Here is an 18,413-nt window from a genome sequence, read left to right on the forward strand (position 1 = left end):
ATACCTCCAGTGAGGGAGACTCCACAGCCCCTCTGCACAATCTGTTCCAGTGCTCAGTCACTTGCACAGTAAAGAAGTTCTTCCTCATGTTCAGGTGGAACTTCTGTGCATCAGTTTCTGCCCATTGCCTCTTGTCCTTTTGCTCGGCAGCACTGACAGAGCCTGGCTCATCTCTGACACCTCCCTGCACACACTGGCAGACATTGGGGATGTTCCCTCTCAGTCGCGTCTCCCCGAGGCTGAACAGGCCCAGCTCCCTCAGCATTTCCTCCTAAGGGAGATGCTCCAGTCCCTCACCCACCCTCGTTGCCCTCCGCTGGACAATAAAATAATTACACAATAATTTTTGTGTAATAACTACACTTACAGTGTGTTACACAGCAGTTCACAGGGAGCGGGAACTACTGAGGCCTCGTTTCACTCCCCCCGCCGGTAACAAAGCTCACTATGGACCATGAATTTATCAGGAGCCGAGGTCAAATGAGACTCCCGGAGGTGTTGTTTACTTGTCCCTGGCTTCCTGCACAGCTGCAGCATTTTGTCCCCTCTCAAGAGCGGCTACAGCAGAGCTCCCCCGAGCGCCCTCGCACTGGCACGGTGCTTGGGAACCGCGAGCAAAGCGGCAGCCGCGGGTCGAGGGCAGCGGGCGAGACCCGGGCGGAGCCGCCCCACGGCCCCTCCCTGTGAGGGCCGAGCCCCGCGGAACTACAGCTCCCGGCGTGCCCCGCGCCGTTCCCATGGCCACGGGCAGCCGGGCCTGCGGCCCGCGCAGCGATGCCCAAGGCCAGGTACCGGGAGCCCTGCCCGGGCTGGAAACCATGGATCGCTCCCGCTGCCCTGGGGGAAGGGGCCCGCGGCCGGGGAGGACAGCCTGGAAGCGGGAAGGGAGGGCAGGAGTGCTAAAACGGGCCGTTCCGGCCTCTACCCCTAAAGCGAGCGGGGCCGAGGGCAGGCGGGGCACGCTTGGCCTTTGTCCGCTTACTGCTGTAAGGGACCGCACACAACCGGGGTCCGCAGGGGACCGCGGGCGGCCCTGAGCACGGGGGGCGGCAGCTCTCCGGCACACCGAGCGCAGGGCCGGAGCTTTCCTGAGCCCTCCGAGCCCTGCCCGGCCCCAGAGGCCGGCAGCTGCCGCAGGCTCCTCGGAAAGCCTGGCACGGCACACAGGCTCTTAAAGGTGTCTCGGTACCGCAGTGAGAAAGCCTGGCACGCCACACTGGCTCCGAAAGGAGTCTCGGTACCGCAGTGCCCTGCCGGTTGAAGGGCTGCAGTCACCGTCCCTGGAGGTGCTTTAAGGAAAGCTTGGACGTGGCACTTGTTCTGGTCGTGTTCAGTCACAGGCTGGACTATATGATCTCAGGGGTCTTTTCCAACCTAATTGATTTTGTGATTCTGTGATTAAATGTACTCCAAGCAAAGCCTCCCGCTGTACAGCGGGTACGTGCTAAGTACGTGCCACAGGTGGCTGCTGGGGTTATGGAGGAATGTCACCTCAGCTGGCTTGGTTAGAAATATTTCGACAAGCAGGGAGCAGGTGATGTGAAATTATAATAATCATCTACACCACAATAACCTTAATTTAGATGTTTTCAGGAATTAGGGCCTAAGGTGTGTGTTTTCTCTAATTATTCTTTTCTTGCTTTGTTTTCTTCCAATTAGTGATACTTTGTGGGATCTTGCTATAGCTGAAGTGGAGAAGAGAGAAAATCCTGACGATGATGATGTTGTCAAGCCAGGGGAAGTTTGGGAAAAATCAATATTATTTATGGGAAACAAAAATGGGGTAATCTAAATACTGTACAATTCTACACTTTTCAAACATAATTTGTGTCAGGGAAAACATCTCATATTTTCAGATGTTAAGGTTCACTTAATTTTAAAGACATAATACCTCATGGTCTCATTCTGCAGAGGTCTAATTGATCACTAATGTCTGTTTTAAGTACAGTGTTCCTATTACTATATTTGTCATGTCTATTAGTTTATACTTAAAATAATGGTAGAGTAACTTGATTCTGATTGAAAATTGGACTTGAGTTTCCACTGTAAGGCTGCAAGCAGTTACATGCATTTGCAGTTTTCTGGCACTTTATTATTGGAATGTTAAATGAATTTGACTTAGTGATACAACTTCATGCTTTAAAGACAGTACAGTAGAGTTTCTCTTTGTTTTTAATTTCCAGGGAAAGACCACTATCATACTGAGATGCCTTGAGAGGTATGTGTTAAATATTTTAAAGCAGTTTTCAGCTGTAGATTTAAAACCAGTCATATTGTGTGATAATTCATAATGCATGTATGCAGATGTGTCCTGTAACTGGTTAATCACTTAGGAATGAACTTATTTCTTATTTCCCTTCATTATAACCTCTCAGGTGATCCTTTCAGTCCTTCTCCAGTGTTAGCTGAAATGACTCATTCCTTTGGGCTGGTGCTGCTGCTTCTCCTGTCTTGAGTACCTGACACCTCCTGTCTAAAAGTGTCTCTTCTCTGTACTGCTGTCTCTAAGCCAAATTCTGAACTGACTGATAAATACAATTTAGTAACTGCAGAATTAACTTCCTTTCTTTAGAAGATCTTGACAAAAGTCAGTTACTTTTCCTTTAGGGAAGAGTCTCCAAAGCCAACATTATCCTTGGAATATACTTTTGGAAGAAGAGCAAGGAGACACAATACAGTGAGTATAAAGTATAACTTACCATATCTTTATATGTATACACACACCTAAAAATAACATCAAGAAACTCTTTTGCAGCCCAAAGATGTAGCTCATTTTTGGGAATTAGGTGGTGGAACCTCATTAGTGGAACTCATTCGGATACCAATCACTGTCCACAACATCAGGTAAGTGTAAATATTCCAGAGTTATTTGAGCTTTCCTTCAAACATTAGTAAGCTCTAGACCTTTTTTTTTTGTGAATACCTCTTTCAGAGTGTAATCACTGTAACACCACTGTGCTTTGCTTTGGTCTTCCTTTTCATGCTTCTCTCCTAAATAAGTTCTAAGTAAGCTCAACAAAACATGGAGGAAGTAAGTTGTCCTGAAGTAGATAGAACAAGAAATACAGGAAAAGATAAGACATAATATCTTTATGCTCAGTGAAGAGCAAAACAACAGATTGGGGACATGAAAAATAAAATCTTGCTTCCTGCTTCTGTGTGCACACACAGATGCTCTTTCTGTGACTGATATTTTAGGGTGAAAAAACAAGGCCAAAAACTGTGACAAAAAAAGTCTCTGGATTTTTGGGATATGACCTCTTAATGCAAAAGTCATTTCCCAACAGAGAGATGATGTTTCCAGGAGGAACCAGAGCTACTGAAATTATTTGAAAACAAAAGGAAACAAAATTTTTGATCAAATTCAGAGAACGTACTTTAAATAATTCCATTAAAATAATGGATAGCATAAGAAGAAATGCATGAAAAAATGCATGAGGAAATTACAAGGTGATGGGGGGTGCTTTTTATGATTTTTTTATTAAGGAAGATGGGAGTTGAAAGAGGAGAAAAGGATCAAAAGATGAGCTTTGCATTATGATGTATTGCTTTATTTCATTGGTATTGAGCCTTAACTTCTGTGGGGAAGAGAAAGGAGGGATATCATTTTTATTAGGTATGTTTGCTTCTGTTTTGACTACTGAGATAATGCCATTATTTGCTGAGAGTCTAAGAGAGAATAAAAATAAAACACTTATGGCATGTGAAGCTCTTTGTCTTTAGAAGCTTGGGAGAGAAAAATTCAGTATAACTTTCCAGCCCCTGACTAAATTAAATTAATTGAGCTCTACCTCCATCAGTCTTTTCTTCCTTTTTTACTGATAAGGGATTTTCTGATGTGGAGAATCTCAAGATTCTTTGCTGTGATAGCAATGTTCTGTAAGAACAATTCACTTCACAAGGCAATATTTTAACATGCCAGAAAAAATTCTACTATTTCAACAAATATAAGTGCATTTTGCTGATTTTCTCATCATTGTACTCAAGCAATTTGCTTATTTAAAAGTTCCATAAATATATCTAGTTTCAAGAGACAAAGTATATCTATATCAAGAGATTTTTCACTAGATTTTTCTTTCCCACAACATTTTAAAATGAAATTGAACATTAAGTTGGCTTTGTAGCTTTTGTAATACCACTCTGGTCTGGAATCCCCTTTTTCAAGTCAGGTTAGAATGAGATAGAATGATGGCAGCTATTCAGATTACTGCATTTGCAGTGAACTTTACAGGTGCACTTAAATGCAGCTGGTGTTTTGGGAGGCAGGGTTTTAGAAAGAGAGGACTTCAGATGTAAAAGATTTCCCATCAACAATCCACCTTTAAAAGTCTAGTAGTAGCTAAGGATGTCATGATGTCATGAGTACTCTTTTATCTTTCAGATGACTTTTCTCAGGCATCCATTCAAGGTTCCAACAAACTGTCACAGTCTATGACACAGAATATTGTCCTTAACCAGGTTTTCTTCATTTCATACTAGAAAGGAATAATGAAAATAGGGAAATTTCCCAGGTCTACAGGGAATACAGGTAATAGTTAGGAAAGATCCTAGCCATTGGCCAACATTGCTTGGTCTGGGGTTGGAGATTTAGGAGATGGCAGGGATACATAACAGCAGAAATCCTCAGTCATATAGGAGGGAACTGCAGGGCTGATTTGCATATTTTACTGTTTGAAGACAGTCCCCAAAAACAATGCCTTATTGAAAGTTTTCAAAATAATAACTCTGAACAAGAGCCAGGGGAAAGGTTTCTTCAGAGTGCAGAATATCCCTAAAAGCCATCTTGCTTTGCTGTCACATTTAATTCCATCTCAGCAGGTAGATGTTCACATTTGCAGTGCAGGTGTGGTTTTGTATGAAAACACTGACTGCCTCATGTGCCAAATAATGCCTATTTCACAGGTCATTTGCTGTAGTTCTGGTGTTGGATCTCTCCAAACCTAATGAACTCTGGACCACTATGGAGAGCCTTCTGCAGGTCACCAGGAACCACGTGAACAAAATTTTAACCAAACTAGAAAAGACAAACCCTGAAGTAGCTGCTGAAATTAAACAGAGAATGTGGAACAATCTGCAGAGGGATCACCCTGTAAGTTACTTCTAATATTTTCTCCAGATGTCACAGGCCTTTATACAGTTAAAGATAATGCTTTAGAAAATCATAAACAACTCTTTTAGATTTTTATGCATGACTGAAAATCCATTTGATGTAGATGAACCTGTTCACTGGAAAATTATAGCAATTTAATAAAAATTCAATAAGAGCAGAAACAAGGAAAGAAGGTTTCTTATATCTTTTTGTTAGATATCTAATGTGATTGTTATGGCATGTTACACCAATCAAAAGAAATAGTTTTAGAGTAGCAGTTTGCTTTTTTTCCCCCTCATCTTTTAAAAATGAAGATGAAAACTAGAATGTACAAAAGTCATCTAGCAAGAGACTAGCTGAAGGTACAAATTTAAGAAAAGAATATAGTTATAACAGCCATCAACATGACTATATACTTTGCATTTATTTAAATGTCTATCACAAACTCAATGCCTTTTGATAATCTGACAACTAATTAAATTATAAAGTTTCAGAAATGTTAACATCAGTCCTTTAAACATAATTGCTAACTAAATCTCTGGAAAAGCTAAACTAGATTATGCGCAATAGAAAGGAAAAGTCATTGTGCGTTAAACCTCTGCAAATGTTGTGTGTATATAATGCATAAATAAGTATTCAACAATTCAAAGACCTGGCATGTAAATCTAGTTACTGTAACTTCTATAAAATGCTTCAACACAGCAAGTGCTTGTAGAGCTCAGAAATTTACAAGTAACTTAAAATGTATGAGAAAGCCACATATGCAGCACTCTGTAGATTTAGCGTGTGGGGTTTGATATTGGGATTATTTTGGTTTTTACTTTTAGAGAAGGTAATTCACAAAAAGATAACACCTACATGCACAAATAAATGGCAATAAATTATGACCACAGTGTCTAGTTTCATATAGGGTTTTACATATCAGAAAATTGCAAGCTTATTGCAATAAAGAAAAATAATAATGCTATTATTTGTTAAGAAAACTTGGTATTCTTGCACTGTAGGAAAAACAGTTATACCTTCTGAACGAAAATTTGTTCATCCTCCATTATCAAAGATATCAATAATGCAAACAAAATATTATATTACCATTTGGTTCTCTTCTTATTTTAATCATTGTTCAAAGAAAAATTTTGTCAGTTTATTAGAAGAAAATATTGTAATCTATAGTCAAATTAAATGATTTCTTATGGAGATCTTTATGTGCCTTTCAATGGCTAAACATATTTTTATTACAAAGAGGAATCAATTAAATACTTATATTTTTAAGGATTAAGATATATTTCATCGGCCTGGCTAAAGAATTATTTGCTATGATGACAAAACATATCAATTGCAGACCCTGTTTAAAAAGGCTGAATGGATCTAAACTACTCCATAGTCAAAAACAAATTCCACAGTCAAAGCATGAATAGGGTTCAATATACTAGTTTTAAGGTTTCTGATGTTATCCCAAATTTTTTCTCTTAGTTATGAAATAAAAACTTTTTTTTTTCATTTTATATTCTATATACTCTTTTTAAGTTATGATAGTTTTGCTTAAAGTTTTTTATTTGACAATGTATGAGTGAAGCCATTATTTCTCCTCTCCAAGCAGAGGATTTTCAGTATGTGCAGCTTCTGTCAACATTCTGTCATTGAACCTGTCTGTGAAATAGCTGGGGTTAGGAGGGAGCAGTTGGACCAGCCTCTGCTACAACTCATCTTTCTTGCACTGCTGCAGCCAAAGCAGCTTGAATAAATATTTGCCTGAACACACAAGGGGATTGCCTCATTTCATGTGGACTACAGCAAACTCTTCCAGATCACTTGAGAATTCTTGTAATTCACTTATTAAAATTTTATCCCACATTAGCTATTCAGCACATAAGCCTGCACTTTTAGACCTGTTTTCCTCCATTGATACTGATTCACATTTCAAGATTGTTCAATGATGTTTCCTCTTTGTGCTGATATCAAACATTTGAAATTCACATTAAATATTCTTTGTGTGTTTGGAAAACATGATGTGGACAGGGCAAGTGTGTGACACAAGCAAATAATTCAGTTTATTTTTCTTGAGATTTTGTCTGCATTCTTTTAGATTTTATCCAAAGAATGTGAATGTGTCAAAAAGCCAGTTCTTCTAATCCAGCCAGGCAGGTGTTCTATGAATACATGAGGTTTTTCCTCTCTTCCTTTCCCATCTAATAATGTAATATATAGTGTAAAAGCCCATTTATTCCACTGAGTGTTCTAACTGCTCAGAGGGATTACTTCCTGACCATTTAGGAAGAAAATGGGAAAATGGTAGAATATAATATGGATATTGCAATAAAGTTGACTCCTCTGCCTTAAGGTTTGGAAAACGTTGTGTTCTGTGAATTTATTTTAACCTCTTTCAGTTGCTTTAACAGTTGCAATCTTTTACAGTTTGTTTACAGAGCTTAACTGTCCTTTATCTTTTTAACAGGACAGTGCATTAGTTGACCCTTTTCCAATACCCTTCGTGATAATTGGAAGCAAATATGATATTTTTCATGTAAGTAATACTTAAGTCCCTTTTTAATAATTAAATTATTCTCAGTAAATGTTCTATATACTAAAATTTTACTAATATAATAGCAATCTTTTGAACTAAAGTGTGGACAGCCAGTCTTCTACCACCAAAAAAAAAATAAATCTTTCCATCCAACAGCATTAAGGAAATCCTACTGTCATTCCTTCACAAAACACCCCCAAACTGATGATTTTGAAATGTATGTAGAAAATGCTTCCCTTTTTGGTCTGCAGCAACTTGTGTCTCAACAAGAAAACGCCACATGGATGATTTCCTTTTATAATGAGAGAAATCCAGCTCCACGTGTCCCTTGTGACAGCAGCTGTAAGTTTATGGCAGTGAAAGAGGGGTGTATCTCAAGTCAGCTGATCAGATTTTTTTTGGAGGCAGCTTCAGTCTGGAGCTTCTTTTAAAGTACTTCCTAAGTTTCTAGAGACAAGTGAGAAATTGCATTTTTTATGGAGGAGAGGAAAAAAATGTCATAGTACTGCTGGATTGTCTCCCAGGCCATAAAAATCCCTAACAAATGCATACTCACTGCACTTGATCATAAGAAACCAGGACTGTATATTTGATTTGTAGCAGCTGTGCTGGCAGCCTGTGCTTCTCTGGATGGCTACACAGTGCACTTGATACCTGGCTGACTCTCTGAGTTACTGAATTCTTTGTTAATAAGGGACTTGCCTTCTCTTTATGCTGAGCCACGACCCCCTTAAATGGTTCTAATGTAATAAGGACAAAATACCAGCCTGATTCCTTTGGGATTGACTCCTGCAGGCATCACTGGGACCAAGTTTTCACCCATTTTATCCAGGGGATGCCATCTGTATGATCTTAGATGAAACACATGAGTGAAAAGGTACTTGGATGCACCTTTCAAATCTTGCAGGTATTAGAATTTAGACAGCATATACCCAAAGATTTTCTTAAATATTTTCACAAAAAGAAAAAAAAAATCTTATTCTTCTAGTAGGCAGCATTTCTACTGGTAAAAATTTAAAACAATATCAAACAAATAAATTGAAAATTACATGTGCATTCTCAATTTAAAAACTTTTCCTGGACTAACATATTGCCTGAATTAGGCTTCTTCTGTAAAAAAGAAACAAAGAGAAATTGTGACATTTCTTTTTAGAGTAGGCTGTTACTGATTCTGTCTTAAGATATAATTATGCTGACAGCTGAAAGCCTTATGTATTGTAGCTTAAGTGCACTGCAGTTTATATAAAAAAAAGAAAAGTTTTAACTGTAGTATTTTGGGTTTTTTTCTTACATCTATGTTCTACTCTCAACTTTTTCAGGAGTTTGACTCTGAAATGAGGAAAATAATAAGCAAGACACTTCGATTTGTTTCACATTATTATGGAGCCTCATTAGTGGTATGCATTTTCACTTTCTACTTAAGAATAGACAAGATGAACAATATTTTTGTTACAAAACAATCATTTTTAAAATAGTACTATAAAACTCCTAGAGAAAATGGGATTTCATTGGTTTTACAGTAGCTTTCTTCATGAGGCTATCTGTTGAACAAGTCACTGTACTGGCAGGGATGGATGGACATGCCTTGTGAGCAAACAAACTACACAAGTCTCAGTATCAACAAACACTGAATAAAAACAGTTACCTGTTAGCCACCTTAGTTCCTGCATTGGGTTTATTGCATCCTGGGCAATTCTTTTTTTTGTACAAGAAAGGAGAATGGGCAAAAGTGATTGCCTTAGATTGAATTAGGGAACTGAGCCTTTTGGTAGAAGCATGAACTTACATCAAGTGACCGAGCTTTTGAAGGTTTAAAATCATTGGCTCATTTTCACAGTAGTTTATGTGTAACAGTTTACTACACTTAGGGTGTTCAAGGAGGACAGGAGCTTCCTTACAAAAGTGGGTAGAAAGATGCCAACATGAGAACAATGAAGTATTTATTTTAGTTTGTCAGATCATTCTCTCAGTAAAGACAGAAACATGCATGCTGGGATTCACAGTCCAAAAACACTGCATCTTGGATTTACTGTGCATCAGAAGATGTGTCTAATTGTATCAACCATCATTTATGTAATAAATAATATTTAATAGTAGCTTAGGGATTATCAAAACAATTTATGTTTACTTTGAATACTTATAATAATACTTACAATCCCAGCATGTCCTTTTGCATCCACATAAAGCTTTTTTCACTCTGACACATGAATTTGTCTTTTGTTAACTGAGAGTACAACTGTCTTGGTTGGGGTTGTTTTAGTATTTAAGCATTATTGTAATTAAAAAATCGAATATAAATCTCTTTGTCTTCTTAATCCTGATTGTCATTGAAATGAGAGGGAGAAACCTAATTTCTCACAGCACAGATCTGACTTCTTTCTCAAAGACATGAATCTGTTAGGATACAAAAGCCCTTAGACAAGAAGAAGCCCTTAGACAAGAAGTTGTTTGAGAATATATTCTGAAAATTGCTTTCTGATAAATCTGTACCATTCTGCCACTTTTAAGCTGTTTTTATGAAAATTGTATAGTTATTAATTACATTTCTAAATGTTTATGGTATTCTGGATAATATTTAATGCAATTTAAAATCTTAACTCAGTCTTGGGGAAAAGAATTTTGTCTCATAATATGCATATTTCAAAAGCTTTGGATCAGTATTTTAAAAATTATCCTTTAATCTTTATTTATTCTACTTTTTAATCTTTCTTAATATCCAGTAACAAATACATTCATATTTTTGAAAGGGAATGTGAGATTTTTATTCTAGTCTATTCAGTGAACATGTACCAAATTTATTGGGGTCAAGTATTAATTAGAAAGGCTCTGTCCTCTTTGTAGATGGCAAAATGCAGCATACCTATGATGGAAGTTCCTAATGTGTATTTTGTTTTCTGATTCATTTAGTTTACCAGTAAATCTGAGGCTCTCCTGCTGAAAGCCCGTGCTCTTATCAATCACTTGGCATTTGGCTACGATAAAAGGTAACGTTATTGTTCAACTATTAAATGTCTTGCTCAGAACATAAAATTACTTAATAAAAACATTTTAATCATAATAACTTTTTTTAAAAGTATTATCTCTGAAAGAATTTTGCTCATGGACTTGGACTTCTGTGACTTAGCTGCCTATCTCTGCTAAGAACAGTGATAACTCCTTAGTTTTGATCCTCAAACTGATGAATGAAAAATGTGATTGCCACTGGAATTGAGCATTATTTTATTTACATGATTTATATGCAAACCCCAGGAAGACTCTAGTCTTGGCTAGAATAATCTTGGGGTTTTTTTGTTGATTGCTAAATGGTCACTTGATAAATTTTCTTTTTTTCTGTTTAGCAAGTCTGTATCAGTGGATCCCAGCAAACCTCTCTTTATACCAGCAGGCCTGGATTCCATGAGTCAAATAGGTTAGAACATTTCCTGTTCATTGTTGCTTCATTCTTTTGAAAACAAGAAAAATATTTTAAGCAAATAGATAAATTACAGCACATCAGTATCAGTTTTAAGAGATTACTGAAGGAAATAGCTTACAGATTTTAAAATCATGATTCGGTATATTACTGAGAATTATTTGTGCGGGTTTGTTAGGTAGTTTAATAAAGTCTCTGGACTATGTAAAATATTAAAGTATACCAATAAGCTTAGATCTGAAAGAAAATAAAATATACAAAACCTCTCAACCCATTTCATGGTAGGAGATCAATGTTTTTTTCAAAGAATGTTTGAAAAATATACAAAACCTCAGCCCATTTCATGGTAGGAGATCAATGGTTTTTTTTCAAACTTGTTGCAGCTTGTCAATGTAGAAGGTAAAATACCAAATCAGGTGGTTCATTATGCAAAATTATTCTGTGATTTATGTTGTTATGACAACACACTTGTCTTATGTGTGCTGTGATCCCCAGGACCACCACCTGCCTCTGACAGTGATCTTGGAAAGATGCGTGCCAACACGCCTTTGGAACTATGGAAAAAAGTATTTGAGAAAACATTTCCTCCCAAGGTAGGAATGGATATGCCAGGCATACAGCTGCTTTTCTCACAGAACAGCAGCAATAACCCTGCTCCTTGTTGTCTTTCAAGTGCACTGACTGGAATTTTAGTCTCACTTAGCAGTTCTCTTTAATACATTTTTAAAAGATAAAGGCTTGTATGTAGTAGTGCTCCTACATCTTCAGTGACCTTCCCACATTTAGAAATTATGAAAGATGCTGTTCTTAGTATAAAATGCCCCAACAAGATAAAGACTAAACTTCTTAGAAACTATAGGGAAGTGTTAGTTTTCATGTTATTTTTCCTCATAGCCTTCAAAAACACAATAAACATCTCCTCCTGCACCCAGCCCTCCAAGTACCCCTGAACTCCCCCTGAAACAGCTGGAGAAATGAGTACACTTCTCATCTGGCAAGCTCCATGGCTATTCAGCAGTGTATCAGTCTAAAGATTGAAACGTTTGCCAAAGAGATTCACAGTCTCCTATTTTGGTTCCACAGGAGGCTTTAAACTTTGAAGCTATTTTAATGCATTGTAACCCTCTTTTTCCATTGCCTCACCTAGGAAGTAGAATTCTGCTTTATTTTATTCCATCACTGGTATTATTGCCTGTTGCTACTTTCCATTTGATATGATTAAGGAGAAATGTGCAGGACAACATTTAAAAACCCCTCCTCATGTGATAGTTTTTCTTACTATTAGTGTATTTGCTTCTTTGGAATTCAAGTTATAGTTTACTCAAGGCTAGGAAATGAAAATGCAGATATTTGGCAAAGATAGCAATCAGTTTCTCAGCTATTGAAGTAATGCTTCTGATAACCAGAACTGAATTCTAATAATGAGTATTAAATAGTTTATCAACTGTGCCCTAACATCATGGACCAGGAAGGATATTTTCATTTTGATGCCCAAGAATAATAACCAACCACCATATGAGAATATTTTCTGCCCTTTAGAATCTAGCTGTGCTTTTATTTTTTCTTCATTTTACTGACAGGTTTTTTTTTAACTAATCTGTGTCCTGTAGCACAAAATTGTTCCGTAAATGCAAGCTTTTAATATATTGGTATTAAAAGCAAATACTTTAATTTCTATAGTGTGGCTTTTTCCTACTAAAAGAAGATAAATTGTATCATTTGGAGTTTTGTCTTTTCTCCTTTTAGAGTTTCTCTGATTTACAAGATACCAAGGACCCTGCACAGGATAGTCAATATGCTGAGTATGAAGTTGATGTCATGAGAGCTCAGAAAAACCAGGTGTGTGGTAATTCTCTAAATGCTGTTCACAGTCAGGTATTCCAGAACCACCAGCACTGCTGAACTAATAGTATATACTCATACCTCCCCTTTTTGTCCTTAAATAATTTCAGCTTTAGATTTCAGCTTAGGAGTCGGTTGTGAGGTTTTTTTCCCCATTGTTAGATACTAAGCCAGTAGACCATTGTTAGATCTCAAAGTTTTGGCTCTGAGGTTTTTTAGAAATTATAATTCAAATTTTCCCTCAAACTGTACTTTAAAATTAACTCACTAAAATAAACTTTGAAGCCTTCTTGATGTAATTTCCTCATTTCTTCACTCTGTACTCTCATTTGAGTGCTGACTAACAAAGTATAGGAAGCAATATCAAGGTCTGTGGTGGGGACTCTTCTGTCTTTCTCCTTCAAAATTTATTTAAACTGGAAAGGTACTGAGATGATAACATTTCTAACTTGAATTTGCAGGCTATGGACATTTTATCTTAAATAGAGTGAAGGGAATTGTTCCACAGAGTGATGACAAGTGGCTTAACCCCTGAATTCCAGGAAAGACCTTTAATGGGGAAAGGGTCTTCTATTTTTTCTTTAAAATTTTGAAGTGTTTCTGCCTTTCTCTAGATTAGTGGGGAATTAATTTTATAGAAAAATTCTGTGGCAACTAGGTGAAGGTTAAATGACTGCCTCACAGCTAGCAGTATATAACATCAGCTGAGTAGCAGCACTGTATAGAACAGTTTTCATCAGTATGGGTATGTTCATAGGTATGGGTCTGTTAAAATCAAACCAAGATTTATCCAAAGAATAAAGCAATTTCAAAAATCCCCTGCAGCCTTTGAACCTGCACATTACCTGCAATATCCTTTTAATGTAGGTATCAGTTCTGAATTTCTGTCACATCAAGAGCAGTCCTAGAAATCATTAACATTTGTAAAGCACACTGCTTTTGGAATTTAAAATACAAACATACTCAGTATAGCTACATATCTCAAAATAACTATATAGTGTACTAGGTTTGTTATTTTTACATAATAATGTGTTGCAAAAGAAGATACTGGTATGTATTGATTAAATCATACAGGAAATTATTAATTTTCTGTTTTTAAATAAAAGAGACAGGCTTTTAGAATCTTAATCTGTTCAAGGGCATTGCAAACCATTATAGCTTCTTTTTGTTGGACTACTACAAGTAATTTGAGCATTAAAGAGAAAATTACTTTTGTTATCTGCAGTTATTTCCTAAGTTTTTATCACAAAGTTTAATTTTTACAAGATTATTTGCACATTATTAAAATGTTTTATACTAAGAATTTGAATTCCACCAAGCTAGAAATACATATCTAAAAGAAAAGAACTTTCTAGTTGCAATGTTTCTTGAAGTGTCCTTCAGTTTTCCAGTTCATTGGAAAGCAGCACAAAAATCATATTTTTTAAGCACCTTTTTAAATTCCTTATGTGTCTGACATTCTTTATAGTGTCTCATGGTACCCTTTGCAGAGGAGGACCAGTATTTTAAGATGGTCAATATGCAAGGTGTTGCTAATGAAATCATGGGACCTAATGCAGAATTAGAAGTATCATGTGATGCCAATGAATGGTTTCATGTTATCATTTTTCTGGGTTACTTTCAGTTAATTAATGTTACTTTGGACGACAGGTGATAGCCTATTTGCATATTTATCTCAAAGATAAGCTTCAAAATAAAAAAAAGCACATAAGCAGCAAGGGAAGCAAAACACAGCCCCTGTCACTGCATCTGACAGAAGAACCAGTAATAGCTGACTGACTCAGTCCTCATCAGGACTGCTCGATAATGCCATAACAGATTTAGAGATAACTGTGGCAATAATACAAAGTTTAAATAAATCATTTCCAACTTTGTAATTTTGATTGAAGGATTTGCCTGCATTCTAGCAGAGTAAAAGATTGAATTCTAATTCTTGAGTATAAAATAAGAAAACAGTTTAAAAAAAAAAAATCAAGAAAGTCCCTGGCTGACTCCAAGGTACTGTTAGCCAGCATTTATCTGAGATGCTGTTTGGCTGTAGAAGTTTAGAGTCCAGCTCATCAGCATTCTGACATAACTGTTTTCTTTCAGACCAGCTTAGTTTGGCTTCTTAATATTTTCAGAGTTAACTATGACATTTCTTTCTTTCTTAACATTTCTTTCTTAACATTTTTGTTCTGGAAAGCCGTCTGAGGCTGTCTTTTCCTCACTGTGCCTTCCTTCAAGATGGAGCACATCTCTCTTTCTCAACTATGTCTCTTCACAATTTTTTTCCTAGTTCTTGCCCCACAGACATACGTAGCACAGGTTTATATTAAATAGTGCTGTTGGAATTGTTTGCTGCTTTTCATTCCCTGTAGTTAAGCTCTGAGAGAGAACTCAACCCCAGGGACCCTTTTGCAAGTTATATGTCTAATGTAATTCTTAACTAGCAGATTTTCTCCAGGAATTACTGGAATTTTGTGCATTTTGCAGGGCTTTCAAGATTAAAAAAAAAAAAAAATCTGCATAGTTATTAGGCCTTCAATGTCTAGGTTTTGGTCAATTCTTCATACATAAACCACATGGCAAGCTTTTCATCCTCTATCCATTCCCCTATTAGCTTTTTGGATTTTGATGCTTTCAGGTCACCTTAATTTGATTTTTGGTACACACATAACCTGAATAAGAGTGAGATCTTTTAAAATAATATTTCTGATTAGAGCTACATGTCTGCACCTGCATCAGTGAGCACCTATGGGAAGTATGAAAGTCTTGTTCCTTAGTTCCTTCTAAATGTTGGTGGCAGTGAGAGCCTGGCACATGGGAATGTCTGTTCTCTTTCCTTTCTGCCACAGATGTAAGTGGCAGACTTACTCTAAGGTGTCTTTTTGAAGTTTTTCTTTGTTTCATGATATGCCTTCACTGCTAATGCTCAAAATAGGTGCTTGGACTTTTTGATCTGGACATTTGACTGCAGCTGCATTCATTGATGCAACAGATAAAGCTCAGCCTTGAGCTCAATGACCTGGAGAGCCTCCTACTCATGCGCTTCAGAAATGATGGCAGTGCCAAAGTTCACGGTGACTGGTCCTTGTTACACAGAGCTATTACTTCAGGGATTGGTGCCAGTTCTAGCTGAAGCCTCACGCCATGAGGTGACGTGAAAAAAGGAGATGCCTGGTGCCATTTGGTGTCAGCTAACAAGTCATGGAAGCAGATCTTAATGAACAGAGATTAACTGTTAAGTCTTAACTAACTGTTAAGACTTTAAAAAGTCATAAACACAAGAAGATTCTGCATCTCACAAGGAAGAATAGTTGCATTTCCCCTAAAATTGCAGCAACCTAATCAACTCCCAACCTACAGCTACAAATCTGCAGCTCACATGGGGACTGTGCTGGCCAACAGAGTGAGAGCCATATTCTTTCAGCATACTCTGCTGGCATGATCATATTGCTGAACTTCAGGAGACCATTTCAGTCTCATTCCACAAAACAGAAGATTTCATACTGTGCCGTGAGGCCTTGGTCCCACAAATATAATAGGCCCCTACCTTAACCTGCATAACAGAGCAGTACCACCTTTCCTTTCCTCCACAGGAGGACACGTGCTAGTCTTCATAAGAGAAGAAGTTATTTAGAATATTTACTTAGCTGCCAAGAACAAGCTTTCTTGTTTTCACATGAAAGCATGTCCAAATGGGTAAAAAAGACCTCATTTTTAAACCAAATTAAAGAGCATCATTAGAGCACTGTTATTAAATTTTCTACCAAAGTTTTTGTGCTTAAGACTTTTAATGAATGTTTCAGTACTTGGTTGCTTTCACCATGTTCCAGATTGAGGGCACTTCCAGTAAGAAACTGCATGAAAAGGAAAGTTGAAGCCATATCAGTCACTCAGAACAGAGGAAGTGCAACAATTAAGTCTTTTCCTACAATCTTAATTTTTCCTTCTTGTTTGTAGACATTGTAGTATTGTCTTTAATTACATGATCATATACTATTTTGCTGATGTCTCAATTCAATTGTTCAGTATTTCTTTTCATCATCCTTATTCTTTATGTACCTTATTTTTCAACCTGCCATCCAGACACTTCAATGAACACAAAAGTATTAATTTTTTTTTCTCTGAGAGTGTGTGGTAATGTTATCTTATCTGAGTGCCTCACAAACATCAGTTAAGTCTTTCTTCCCAATCCCTTTATGAGATTAGGTGTGATCTTCCCCATTTGACAGATGAAGAATTTACAGAAACACAGAAGTACAGAAGCATTAAGGTTTAAAAAAAAATGTAAGCCCACTTTATGCCAATGTTGAGATATCTGTGATAAGTTGCTAGCACTAATAATGTTTAAAGCATTCAGATCACATTGAAAGCACATTTAAATTGCAATTATTTTTCTTTGTAAATCTGATCTCTGCCCCCTACACTTTCACCCACAGAACAATTATAGCATAATGCTAGCATGAAGATTTTTTGCTGAAAAAAATCTTTAGAAATTACTCCAGACAGTACACACACCTACATAAAATTCAGCAGAGGAAACTGTTGTTTGTAATGGTGCTAGAAATTCCTACTATAAGCTTCAGTGCTCCCAGTTGACTGACATGAGGTCATTTGTGTACCTTGCTTGTACTCTGCTGATCTAAAGTACAGAAAAATGTAGCTCCCTACATGACAGCAATTGTGGCAAAATTCATAGCACTTTTAGGATAATTTTGTTAAATACAGAAATATACTACACCTTCTCTGCAATGAAAAGTGTTTGTACATACATACATTTGCCAAATAAATACATGAAGTTTCTGGAGACTTAGTAACGAGAAAATTAGCTTAACATGTATATATGTTTCTTTCTAGGAACTTGAACAATACAAAAGAAATGCCTCTAAATCCTGGAAAGAAATGGATTTTGACTCTGATTGATGAACTGCTCTGTCTTCGGTTTAACACCATTTACCAAACTATTTTTATAATTTTTACATTACATTAGCAATTTCATCTGATGCAGTTGAAACTATATAATATCAAACTATGAAGTTGGTATTTATTGAGCATTCCTGTTATTTTTATAAAAGGAGCTGTTTATTCACTCAGTCCAAATTCATTTATCTTGGCACTGGCAAAGAGTTTTAAAAAGTGGGGAGAAAGGAATTCTAGATTGCTCTCAGGTGGGTTTGTATATGAAGACTGACATTAGTAGTTCAACCTAATTTATAACACATTATTTGATTTACTTTTGAATACTTTACCCTAAGCATATATTTAAATATAAACAAGTTTTCATACCCAGAATATGAAATTGTGTAGTGTGCTAGGCGTCTTTTTGTAGTTCAAAACCAAAGCTTAAGAAATACTTTCATAATTGTTTGATGTATTTGAATTAATAAAAAAACTCCTAAAACTGGCAGAATAAAGTGGAGTTAAAACCTTCTTTGACCTGAATTCAGAAGTGTGCATTCTCTCTGTCACAGAATCATACAGTTTAATACAGGACTTACTTCTTGCAATGTCTAATGTCACACAGAGTTTAGAAGATGGATGTTTCTGTCATATATTCAAATGCT

General features: G+C 36.8%; 1 protein-coding gene across 1 annotated transcript; it reads left to right on the forward strand.

Moving 5' to 3' along the window:
• Window positions 1-730: 730 nt before the first annotated feature.
• Window positions 731-18,291, forward strand: DYNC2LI1 (dynein cytoplasmic 2 light intermediate chain 1). Its single transcript, XM_059469336.1, has 13 exons — window positions 731-788; window positions 1,660-1,783; window positions 2,184-2,218; window positions 2,608-2,677; window positions 2,756-2,844; window positions 4,903-5,089; window positions 7,542-7,610; window positions 8,930-9,007; window positions 10,518-10,594; window positions 10,949-11,019; window positions 11,518-11,615; window positions 12,769-12,861; window positions 17,707-18,291. The coding sequence occupies exons 1-13, from the start codon at window positions 775-777 to the stop codon at window positions 17,770-17,772; spliced, it is 1,071 nt and encodes a 356-aa protein (XP_059325319.1). The 5' UTR covers window positions 731-774; the 3' UTR covers window positions 17,773-18,291.
• The last annotated feature ends 122 nt before the right edge of the window (window positions 18,292-18,413 follow it).

Source organism: Ammospiza nelsoni, chromosome 3, assembly GCF_027579445.1.
Source record: "Ammospiza nelsoni isolate bAmmNel1 chromosome 3, bAmmNel1.pri, whole genome shotgun sequence".
Lineage (NCBI taxonomy): Eukaryota > Metazoa > Chordata > Aves > Passeriformes > Passerellidae > Ammospiza > Ammospiza nelsoni.